At 44.1% G+C, this 12350-nt stretch overlaps 1 protein-coding gene across 1 annotated transcript; it reads right to left on the reverse strand.

Moving 5' to 3' along the window:
• Positions 1–7: 7 nt before the first annotated feature.
• Positions 8–6399, reverse strand: sfr1 (SWI5-dependent homologous recombination repair protein 1). The gene is made up of 3 exons (XM_084321586.1): positions 6077–6399; positions 813–1151; positions 8–499 (listed from the first exon to the last, which is right to left on the reverse strand). Exons 1-3 carry the CDS (start codon positions 6152–6154, stop codon positions 308–310), a joined length of 609 nt encoding a protein of 202 aa, XP_084177712.1. The 5' UTR covers positions 6155–6399; the 3' UTR covers positions 8–307.
• Positions 6400–12350: the final 5951 nt, after the last annotated feature.

Below are 12350 nucleotides of genomic sequence, written 5' to 3' on the forward strand. Positions count from 1 at the left end.
GGCACAGTCGTGATTTGCAACTTTAATTGTGAATAAATAAAACATTAAACCAAGAACATTTTAGCAAATAATGTGATTTGACTTCCTTTTACCCTATTTCAGTAGTTTTGTGCGTAATACGTAAGCTACTAACAGGTACAAGTAGCATTTGAGAAAGAAAGTTAATGGATTAAATAACCTTGAGTTGTTAACGGAAATAAATCAGAACGTAACTCTTAACGTCCATTTACTCATAACACATGACGTGAGCAGTCTGAGAAGGTAAGGTATGATGATACTGATATACTGTATATCTGTATGAACATATTTAAGTTGTGACGAAGTCGTCCTCTGTGCGGTCAAAGTGCAGTATGCCGTCATCCAGACCAAATAGATCAATGAGATGAGAAAGGCTGGCTTTCCCTCCATCTATGGGCAGATCCGTCTGAAGCTCAAACAGGGCGGCCTGCACACAACTCCTCCACTTATCTGTCAAGTCTTGGAGCTGCGTCAAGTCATTCTAGGGAACAGAGAGAGGGAGAAGGATCATTTGTAGTGTAGGCCATTTAAAATTAATACAGCAGTGTGGATTACATATTTGAACCCATTACAATGAATAACCATAACAAGTCCATTTTAGGCTTTTAGATAAAACAATGTTTTCAAACCTAATTGTAAATCGGGATGTTGCTTACATTTATAGTTAGAAGACTGTATAGATTGAGTCCTTTCAGGTGATTTCACATTTGCACTGTGATTAGAATGAACTTTACAAACAATTTCAAAGAGACTCGTGTTTTGAGAGATCTAAGGTACTTCGGTGCAGTTTATACCTTGATCCTATACATCTTCACCATCTTCAGCCTGCGTAGAGTCTCTGTCCTTTCTTTAACCTCCTTTTTCAGTCGGTCTCTTAGCTGTAGCAAGTCCATGGGAGTGGGGTGTGTTGATTCAGGCAAAGGTCCAGGAACTCTTTCAGTCTCTGACTTCACCTCGTTTGTGTTGACATCAACATTCTGCCCGTCTGCTGGAGAGGCATGCCCTGAGACTTGCCGTTGGCATTCTTCCCCTTCATCGACACAGAGGCGTTTGACCACGGAGATGGGCGAGGTGAAGGCGCGCCTTGATCTCTTCAGCCTCTCCTTCAGTGAAGCACTCAGTTGTTGTTTTGGCTGCGGGGTGTAAAGTGATGAGTGACAAGGTGTACAAAATTGGATGGTTTTCAGCATATTGCAAGCAAAAAAACATTAGGTGCATAATATCTACTGTGCACTGAGAGCTGATTGACAGGTATTATCTGCTAAGCAGTGGTGAAAGAAGTCACATTGCCCAAATACTTTAAGTAATACTCTTCTACTACCTGTACCTCCCCTCCCCCATGCTGCCTGAATTTCCCCAAGGGGATCAATAAAGGAATATCTTATATCTTAAAAGTAGAATATGTAATACTTATCTGGCAAATGTTAAAAGTTCTTCATTTTTAACTAAATTTAAGTTAAACTATTAAATGTACTCAAGTAGGGCCTGTGGCTACCCAATCTGACAGGGGTCCTTTTTTTCAGTTGGGTCCCATAACAACGTACGTTTATCATGCTTCAAGGCGATAGGTCAATTGAATCGGTATGGAGGAACCGTTAGCTGTGTCAAGCTAGCTTAAGCTTAAATAAGACTTCATGTGGAGAAGTTGTCTTCAAACAAGTCTGGAAATTGACATAAATGCAATATGAATTTCGTTAAGTGTCTGGCAGTAGCTACAACACAATAACAAGTATAACGCAAAACTCTGGGGGACCTTTATACCAGCTCCAATACACTGATACAAAATAGCTTCATCTTGATGAATTTAAAATGGGGGGCCCTGATGTAAACAAGACAAAAGTATTTTTCTGGTCTGCATCCCCTTACCAATTGTTTGTATTGAGCCGTACTGTATTGTACCCATTCTGCAATCTGTTAATAACATTTTCAATCAATCATGTCATGGATGGACAAAGTAAAGCCAATTCATTCATCAAGTTAGCAAGCTAGCAGAAAAGCATTTTCTGAAAAATAAAAGATAAGAAAATATTTTAGACAATGCAGCCATTGTTTGGACATTTACGAGGGCCAGTTTCGAATTGCAGCATCCCGTTGGTGCTCTTTGAGAGTGGTTTTGAAGGTGGGTACTGGGTAGGGATTCAAATTTTTTTACGGCTGTGGGTAGGGCGTTCCACATTGATGTGGCATAATTGCAAAACGTGTTTAGTCCCTTGTTTGAGCCGAATCTGGGTTGAACATGATTTGTGGAACTCCCTCTGGTGTTGTGGTCGTGGTATTCACTGACCTTTGGGAAGTATTTCAACATGTACATGCATGGGTACCTTAGTGGTGTGTAGTGTATCTTGGAGGGTACCGTTTACCTCTACCATCTGTTCTCTCCCCTCCAGGTAGGGTTGCATCCAGCTCACTGATAAACTATTAAAACCAATTGCTTTTAGCTTGTCAATCAAAATGGAGTGATTGACAGTGTCGAAAGCCTTTTGGAGGTCCAGCATGACCATGCCGCAGTATTTGCCCGTGTCCACCTCTTGTTTGATGTGGTCGTTCAAATAGAGAAGGCATGTGTCAGTGGAGTAGGATGTTCTGAAGCCAGATTGGAATTCGTAGATTAGCAATTTACCCATGTACATGTCGAAATACTTCCCAAAGGTCAGTGAATACCACGACCACAACACCAGAGGGAGCTCCACAAATCATGTTCAACCCAGATTCGGCTCAAACAAGGGACTAAACACGTTTCGCAGTTATGCCACATCAATGTGGAAAGCCCTACCCTACCCACAGCCGTAAAAAAATATTGAATCCCTACCCACCTTCAAAACCACTCTCAAAGAGCACCTACGGGAGGCTGCAATTCGAAACTGGCCCCTGTTAATGTCCAACCCCCCCCCCCACAATGTAGTCTCCTGTGCCTCGTATGTATATATTTTCTGTTAGGATCTCTGTAAATGTCCGAACGCCCTCCCACCCACCCCTAATGTACATTTCCCTCCCCCTCGTAGGATCTGTTTAACAGTATTGTATGTCACAAATGTAACAGTACTGTATATGAATGAATGAATGAATGAATGAAAGAAAACTTTATTTAACAGATTGCAGAATGGGTACAATTGTTAAGGGGATGCAGACCTGAGAAAGACGTTTGTCTTGTTTCCATCAGGGTCCCCCATTTTCAATTCATATAGACATTTATGACATACACAACATACATGACATTTATGGCATAGGGACATATAGGTATTTAGTACTGATACATTTGTGACAAACGGTATTCCAATATACAGTACTGTTACCCCTAGATCCTGACAGAGGATATACATATGATGGGGAGGGGACTGTACATTAGGGGGTGGGTGGGTGGGAGAGAAATATACATACGGCGGGGAGGGAATATATACATGCGGTGGGGAGGAGACTGTCTATTAGGAGGTGGTGGGGGTTTTGGGCATTTACGGTGGCCAGTTTTGAATTTAAGAGCGGTTTTGAATGTGGGCAGGGATTCACATTCCTTTACAGCTTTGGGTAGGGCGTTCCACATTGTTGTGGCATAATTGCGAAACGTGTTTAGTCCCTTGTTTGAGCCGAATCTGGGTTTAACATGATTTGTTGAGCTTCCTCTGGTGTAGTGGTTGTGGTATTCACTGACCTTTGGGAAGTATTTTGACATGTACATGGGCACCCCGGTCGTATAGTGTATCTTGTAGACCAGGCCCATTGCAAGTTGCTGTACTCTGTCGTCTACTCTAAGCCATCCTAGGTTGTCAAAGTGGGCAGGGGTGAGGTGGGTTCTGGGGTTCAGGTCAAGTAGTAGTCTGACCAGTTTGTTTTGTGATGTTTGTAATTTTGTTTTAAGCGCCTTTGAGGTGCTTTGGTACCATGAGGTGCACGCATAGTCATAGTACCCTTGAATGAGTGCTCCTGCCAGAGTCTTCAGGGTATTCTTGTTTACCAGAGAGGAGATCCGGTACAGGAATCTAGTTCATTGGTTGACTTTTTTTTATTACATTGGATGCCATTTTGTCACAGGAAAGATTTGCCTCTAGGATGGAACCCAGGTAGGTAATTTCGTCTTTCCTTGTGACAATATTGTCACCCACTGTAACTGAGAAGCCGTCGGTCTTGTTGAGTTTGTTATTTGAACCGAAGAGAATGGACTCTGTTTTGCCCATGTGTAATGATAGTTTGTTATCAGCGAGCCATATGCAGATTTTGCCTAGTTCCGAGCTGAGGGTTTTTTCAACCTGCAACTTGTTCTTGTCAGAGACCAGCAGGGCTGAGTCGTCCGCAAACAGGAACAAGTTGCAGTCACAGGCTGACGACATGTCATTTGCATAAATTAGGAAGAGTAGCGGTCCTAGTATGCTTCCTTGTGGAACACCACAGCTCACTGTGAGGGGGGGGATAGAGTACCGCTTACCTCTACCATCTGGGCCCTGTTTCATGTACGTGGTTCAACTAAGTCGATCAACATGTCCATTATCCAGCTTCAGTTAACCCGATGTTCAAAGCCGGGATTTTCCTGTTTCACAAAGGAGGATTCAGTCTCGTTAACTCAAGCCAGACTTGAGAGTCAGGCTCAAGTCAGGCTAGATGCGCGCTCCCGTTTTAGGTGGAAAGCCAGCACGTATCGATGGCAGAGACCCTGATTCTCAACGGCATTGATTGATTAATTGATTTAAGACTTTATTGACAGATTGCAATAGGCTCAATCGCCTCGCCGACAAGTTAAATGCGTTATCTATAGACTAATTCTAAGTCCCTCATTACCTCAATCAATCAGATTATATTTCTTTAAACTTGCCTGCTGGATTGAATAATCAAATGAGATCTTGCTAGCGAAAATAACTAGTTAACTGTTATACAGAATTACGAGACGGCTTTCTTGCCCATTGATTGATGTATAGTCAATATTTTACTTATCTCCAATGTGGTCCAACGGGTTGTTCTTTTGACTTCCACACGGACGACCCGGGTTCAAGACCGGGGTCCTTCTTTTTGCAATATAGGAATAATTCAATTTGGTGCACGTTGAGAGCTATATAAAGAATGACATCCTCAATGCATGTAGATTTATAATATTTTAACTTAAAACCAGGCTACTTTGGCGTATAATCATTAATATTATATTCAAAAAAATCATATTGGAAACACGGGGATTTGAACCCCGGTCGGTGGATTGGGAGGCTTGAGCACTACCGCTGGGCCACTGGGCCAGATGGGATAAATTCATTGTTTATACATTAATGAACGAGAGACCCGTGTTTAGAATATCCTTTGTTTTGAATGAAGTTTATCTCTTTATCCTCATTCATTAATGTGACGTCAACGGCTCATTCAATTTCTCAAATCCGTCAAACAGCGCATCTCATCAGACATCTTAATCCCAGTTACAATTAAAATAACCACATCATGTGTACATCGCACGAGCGAGCGCCACCGTCGCCACGGTATATATAACGTGCATTATTTAGGACAAAGTGAATTTAATATCAGCATTTTGGGTCTATTTTACATTTCAAAAGCCCCCTCTGGAAGAATGGAGCACAAAAACGTAATTCAGAATGGTATAATGCAGATCGTAGACTGTGGGAATAGTTTCAGGAAACGGGCTGTCACTTCTTTGCGGGGGCGTGGCTCTGCGTGATCCGGCTAAGTTGAACTTGAACTCTGCTTTCGAGCAGGCTCAAACTTTTGGATATGTTGTCATGGTGATTTGGGAAATCCACGTACATGAAATCGGAAAGTCAGGCTAACCCAGTTATCCAGCTAAAGTTATCCGGCTAACTCGGTTATCCCGGTACATGAAACGGGGCCCTGTTCTCTCCCCTCCAGGTAGGATTGCATCCATATCTGTATCATCTGTATGTCATGATTAGATTAGATTCTTATATCTGTATGTTGTGTATGTCATAAATGTCATTATTAATTGAAAATGGGGGACCCTGATGTAAGTACTTAAGTAAAAAATATATAATAATAACATTAGTGGTAGTATTAACGTTAGTGTGGCGGGTGGCTTACTGTTAATGTTAGTTAGCAAGCCTACACTTCAACTCACCTTCTCCTCTCTGGAATCACTGGGACTTGGTGAGGAATATACAGATTTGAATTTGATTGTTTTAGGAGTAGTCTGCATGATTAGTGAGCCTTGCGCGAGCTAACACTACTACTAGTAGCCACAGAGACTGGTTTTCGCATAACCATAACAAAAGTTCACGATTAGGAAAACGTCGACGACGACCAAAAACAAATACTGACAGTCAAAACACTAACTTACAAAAAGTTAGGCTTAGCAACCTTTCTGGTGAGTTCGACACATATTGCTTACAGACACGTTTAACTGTAACAAAATAACAGTGTTGTACTCGTTTTTCTGCTCAAGAAACCCTCCAAGAAGAAGTATGAACTTGGACCAAACATCACTCACTTCCTCTCGAGGAGCACCAAGGGAGTTGTAGTCAATAGACCACCGCAACACTTCAGGTATAGACCACTACACTTCCGCCGCGGAAGTTCCGCGTTACATTGAAATCAAGGAGGAGATTGCGGGGGGGGGGGGCCGGGGGGGTCAAATGAATGGATGTGGACGAGAGCCGTGATGGAAGTGGTTGCCGATACGGCTGTGGGGGTGCTAGAGACATGATCGAATAGACGTTTATGCGCCTCGCTCTCCTGAACACGGCGTGACCCATAACTAATCGATCAGAACTAAATCGGCAGAGAAAAAGCCCATTTTAAAGCACATATTCCGCATGGACATGCGCAGAGTGCCCATGGAGTCTGGACGACGCGCGATGACGCTCGAATGAATGTGGACTGTTCTATCAGAGGGGGGAGCTTCGGTGGCCAGCCGAACAGGATAATGAAAAAATGATCCCACTAAATGGCCAGACGCGTCTTATGGCGACATCTACAATTACCTCATTGAGTCTCCAGGTAGACTAATGTTTATATAATTTAAGTGCAGCGGTCTGTAGCCACTTACATGACCATCGAAGCTCCCCCTCTGATGGAACAGTCCACATTCATTCGAGCGTCATCTCGCGTCGTCCAGACTCCATGGGCACTCTGAATGAATGAATGAATGAAAACTTTATTTAACAGATTGCAGAATGGGTACAATACAGTACGGCTCAATACATACAATTGTTAAGGGGATGCAGACCTGAGAAAGACGTTTGTCTTGTTTCCATCAGGGTCCCCCATTTTCAATTCATATTGACATTTATGACATACATAACATACATGACATTTATGGCATAGGGACATATAGGTATTTAGTACTGATACATTTGTGACATAGGCGGTATTCAAATATACAGTACTGTTACCCCTAGATCCTGACAGAGTATATACATATGATGGGGAGGGGACTGTACATTAGGAGGGGGTGGGTGGGTGGGAGGGGAATATACATACGGCGGGGAGGGAATATATACATGCGGTGGGGAGGAGACTGTCTATTAGGAGGTGGTGGGGGTTTTGGGCATTTACGGTGGCCAGTTTCGAATTGCAGCCTCCCGTAGGTGCTCTTTAAGGGCGGTTTTGAATGTGGGCAGGGATTCACATTCCTTTACAGCTTTGGGTAGGGCGTTCCACATTGTTGTGGCATAATTGCGAAACGTGTTTAGTCCCTTGTTTGAGCCGAATCTGGGTTTAACATGATTTGTTGAGCTTCCTCTGGTGTAGTGGTTGTGGTATTCACTGACCTTTGGGAAGTATTTTGACATGTACATGGGCACCCCGGTCGTATAGTGTATCTTGTAGACCAGGCCCATTGCAAGTTGCTGTACTCTGTCGTCTACTCTAAGCCATCCTAGGTTGGCAAAGTGGGCAGGGGTGAGGTGGGTTCTGGGGTTCAGGTCAAGTAGTAGTCTGACCAGTTTGTTTTGTGATGTTTGTAATTTTGTTTTAAGCGCCTTTGAGGTGCTTTGGTACCATGAGGTGCACGCATAGTCATAGTACCCTTGAATGAGTGCTCCTGCCAGAGTCCTCAGGGTATTCTTGTTTACCAGAGAGGAGATCCGGTACAAGAATCTAGTTCGTTGGTTGACTTTTTTTATTACATTGGATGCCATTTTGTCACAGGAAAGATTTGCCTCTAGGATGGAACCCAGGTAGGTAATTTCGTCTTTCCTTGTGACAATATTGTCACCCACTGTAACTGAGAAGCCGTCGGTCTTGCTGAGTTTGTTATTTGAACCGAAGAGAATGGACTCTGTTTTGCCCATGTGTAATGATAGTTTGTTATCAGCGAGCCATATGCAGATTTTGCCTAGTTCCGTGCTGAGGGTTTTTTCAACCTGCAATTTGTTCTTGTCAGAGACCAGCAGGGCTGAGTCGTCCGCAAACAGGAACAAGTTGCAGTCACAGGCTGACGACATGTCATTTGCATAAATTAGGAAGAGTAGCGGTCCTAGTATGCTTCCTTGTGGAACACCACAGCTCACTGTGAGGGGGGGGGATAGAGTACCGTTTACCTCTACCATCTGTTCTCTCCCCTCCAGGTAGGATTGCATCCAGCTCACTGATAGGCTATCAAAACCAATTGCTTTTAGCTTGTCCATTAGAATGGAGTGATTGACAGTGTCGAAGGCCTTTTGTAGGTCCAGCATGACCATGCCGCAGTATTTGCCAGCGTCCACCTCTTGTTTAATGTGGTCGTTCAAATAGAGGAGGCATGTGTCAGTGGAGTGGGACGTTCTGAAGCCAGATTGGAATTCGTAGATTAGGTTTTTTTCCGCCAGGTACTTTTCGACCTGTTCGTAGACTATTTTCTCCATGACTTTCGAGATGGAGGTAAGAATAGAAACAGGGCGGTAGTTGCCTGGGTCTAATTTGCTGCCCTTTTTGTGTAGAGGGGTCACTCTCGCAATTTTGAAGTCCTTGGGGACGTGCCCCTGTTTTATAGAGAGGTTTATTATGTGTGTGATGACTGGGGTGATGGCGGCTGCTGCGTCTCTGAGGAATTTGGAGGGGATGTTGTCATGGCCAGTGGCCTTGTTAGGTTGGAGGGCGCTCAATTTTTTGAGTACCTCATCGGTTGTTACCATTTCAAGTTTGAAGTCGTCTTTGTGGACCCCTAGGTTTTTGTAGTATGCTACTATGTGTTCTACCCCATAATGCCCTGAGTGGGAGGGTAGTTTGTTTACCAGTGTTGTGGCTATGTTTGTGAAGAAGATGTTTAAGTAATTGGCTACATCCAGCTTGTCTGTGATGAGCGTGTTGTCCGTCTTTATGTTTATGTTTGAGAATCTGGTTTTAAGTTTTTTACTGCAGCCTAGTTGATTATTGAGTAATGTTGTCGTGTTCAGGAGAGCGAGGCGTATAAACGTCTATTCGATCATGTCTCTAGCACCCCCACAGCCGTATCGGCAACCACTTACATCACGGCTCTCGTCCACATTCATTCATTTGACCCCCGCAATCTCCCCCCTGATTTCAGAATCCCGGAAGTGTTGCGGTGGTCTGGTTGATTGATTGAAAACTTTATTAACAGATTGCTAAAATGGGTACAATACAGTACGGCTCAATACACACAATTTTTTTTTTTTTTTTTTTTTTTTTTTATTATTATTATTTTTTAAACACATATAAACAAACATGACAACACACGATAAGATACACAAGCATTAATACACAGTGTATATCCAACGAAATTACCATTTATACCAATGTCTTATACAGGATATACCCCTAATACCTGTTATCTAAAAACCTACACACATATGCTCCAGCTCGAACCCCCCCCTCCCGGACCCCTCTTTGGATAGTACCTCCATTATCCCTCGCTCCTAACCAGACACTACCATTATAAGCTAGCTTTTATTCTCTCCACCACTTCTAACAACATTGACATTTTGGATTCATTGAGACCCAGAATTCTTGCTGTAGATATTTCTTGATAAATCACATTAACACAATTGTTAAGGGGACGCAGACCAGAGAAAACCTTTCGTCTTCTTTACATCAGTGTCCCCCATTTTCAATTTATAATGACATTTATGACATACACGACATACAGATTATATACTGTTACATCCAGACATTTATGACTTACAAGATATACAAATATACAGTAGGCCTACTGTTGAACCATGTGGTGTTAGGGTCTCCAGCGACCCGTTTCAAGGTTATGTAATAACTACCATGTAGTTGATTTTATTAGAACAAGGCTTTATGATATCCTCCACAACACATATCCTAAGCACAGCAAAACTATGTTTCACCATTTTGAAAGTTCTGAAGGTATCTGCAGAAAAAAAGGTAAAACTATACTATAAAAAGACTAAATATAAATAAATAAAATAATAATAAATATACTAAACTTTTTTTCAGAAGTTATATTCTAATATTGTTCTATTATAGTCAGAAAACATTATTATCGGGCGGTCGGGTGGCGCAGTGGGCAAGGCGCTCGCCACCAACGCAGGAGATACTGGTATCGAGCCCACTCCTACAGTTCGGTGGGGGCGCCTGCTCAGCGAGGAAAGGATCTAAGGGGGGTAGTGTGATCCTTCCACACGTTACACCCTCTCAGTGAGAGTCCGCGCTGCCAGGTGAAAAGAAGCGGTTGATTGGCTACACTTGTGTCGGAGGAAGCATGTAATAGCCTCCACTCTCCCAGACCGACTGTAGGGGGTAGGTGCGCAGGGACCAGGAAGGGGATTGGGAATTGGCATAACGACATTGGGATGGGAGAAAAACGGAGGAAAAAGGAGGGGGGAAAAGATTAAAAAAAATAAATAAAAAAAAAATATTATCTATAGGTTTCACATTTAGTATTATTATGATTGAACAACCTCATTTTCATCTTAAAAATAAGGGACATGGTGTCATAGTCACGGCGAGAGCCTTCCTCACCCCTCCTCCTTCCACACCATCACGGCGGAAGCCTTCCTCACCCTTCATCCTCTCACACCCTTATATGGGCAGCATCCGACCCCAGGATTCCCACGCTGCCAGAGGGACATTAATTAACGCGGCTGTGAGGGATTCCCTCATCAACGAACTCCTACTTCAGCCCACGGATCCTGCTCTACCCTTGGCGCAGTGTTAACCTAACTACCTAGGTACGACGACGAACCCTAGTCTTGCTACTCTATCCTTGTTGAAATACCTTGTCCTAATCTTGTTCTCTCTGTGCCCAGGACCACCGCTCCGAGACACCACCCACCTGGACGCCCTGTGCTGCACAAGGAGTGCACCTGCTCTCGTCTATTGCACATTCATGTACCTGTTGTTGCACATTCTGTACCTGTAAACCTGTCTGCTTGGGGGTAAACATTAAAACCAACCTAAAACGCTCCATTCTCTCTCCTCCTGTGTTGTGCTATTGGGCTCCGCCAACCCCTGCCCTAACAGAACACTGCGACCAGATGTCGAGCCCAGCATCACAGGAGCCCGGAGAATGGAGAGAGTTCCAGAGTGAATTCCAGACCGTCGTCAACGGACACGCCGTTCTGGTAAACCAGCACACACGCACACTGGAGGAAACCACTGCCCAACTTGGCGCTCTCACGCTCAGCTCTGCGGAGCGAGACAGACAATGTGACAGTTTTGATGCATACGTCTCTGCCCAGCTAACCCCACCTGTTGCGCCCCCGCACAGAGAGCCCCATGTGGGGCGGCGTGGCTCAGGGGTAGAGCGGGTCGTCCAATGATCGAAGGGTTGGTGGTTCGAATCCCGCTCAAGCCCATGTCCATCCCACTGCCGTTGTGTCCTTGGGCAAGACACTTAACCTACTTGCCTCGTATGAATGTGTATGCATGTGAATGAATGTTGGTGGTGGTCGGAGGGGCCGTAGGCGATGATTATTCGCCACGCTTTCCGTGAGTCTGCCTCAGGGCAGCTCTGGCTGCAATTGTAGCTTACCACCACCGGTATGACTGTGTATGAACGAATAATGGACTCTGTAAGCGCTCTGGTCACTGGGGTGTCATGAAGAGCGCTATATAAATCCATCCATTATTATTATTATGTCCCCGCACCAGAACGTTACGACAGAGACGTCTCTAAATGTCGTGCCTTTATTTGTCAATGTTCATTAGTATTCAGACAACAGCCGCAAACCTTCCAAAGTGATAAATCTAAAATCGCTTACCTGTCGGGTCTGCTCAAGGGTCCTGCGTTAGAATGGGCAACCGCTCTTCACTTCAGTCAGTCCTCCCTCTGCAATTCGTACTCTGCATATATCGACGACATGCGAAAAGTCTTCGACCACCCTCCCGGGGGCTCAGATAGTTCTGCTGGCTTGTTCACTATCCGCCAGGGAAACCGCAGCGTGAGTGAATATGCAATTGAATTCCGTATCCTAGCAGCGGGTTCCGAG

This window comes from Notolepis coatsorum, assembly GCF_963971535.1.
Source record: "Notolepis coatsorum genome assembly, chromosome: 9".
Lineage (NCBI taxonomy): Eukaryota > Metazoa > Chordata > Actinopteri > Aulopiformes > Paralepididae > Notolepis > Notolepis coatsorum.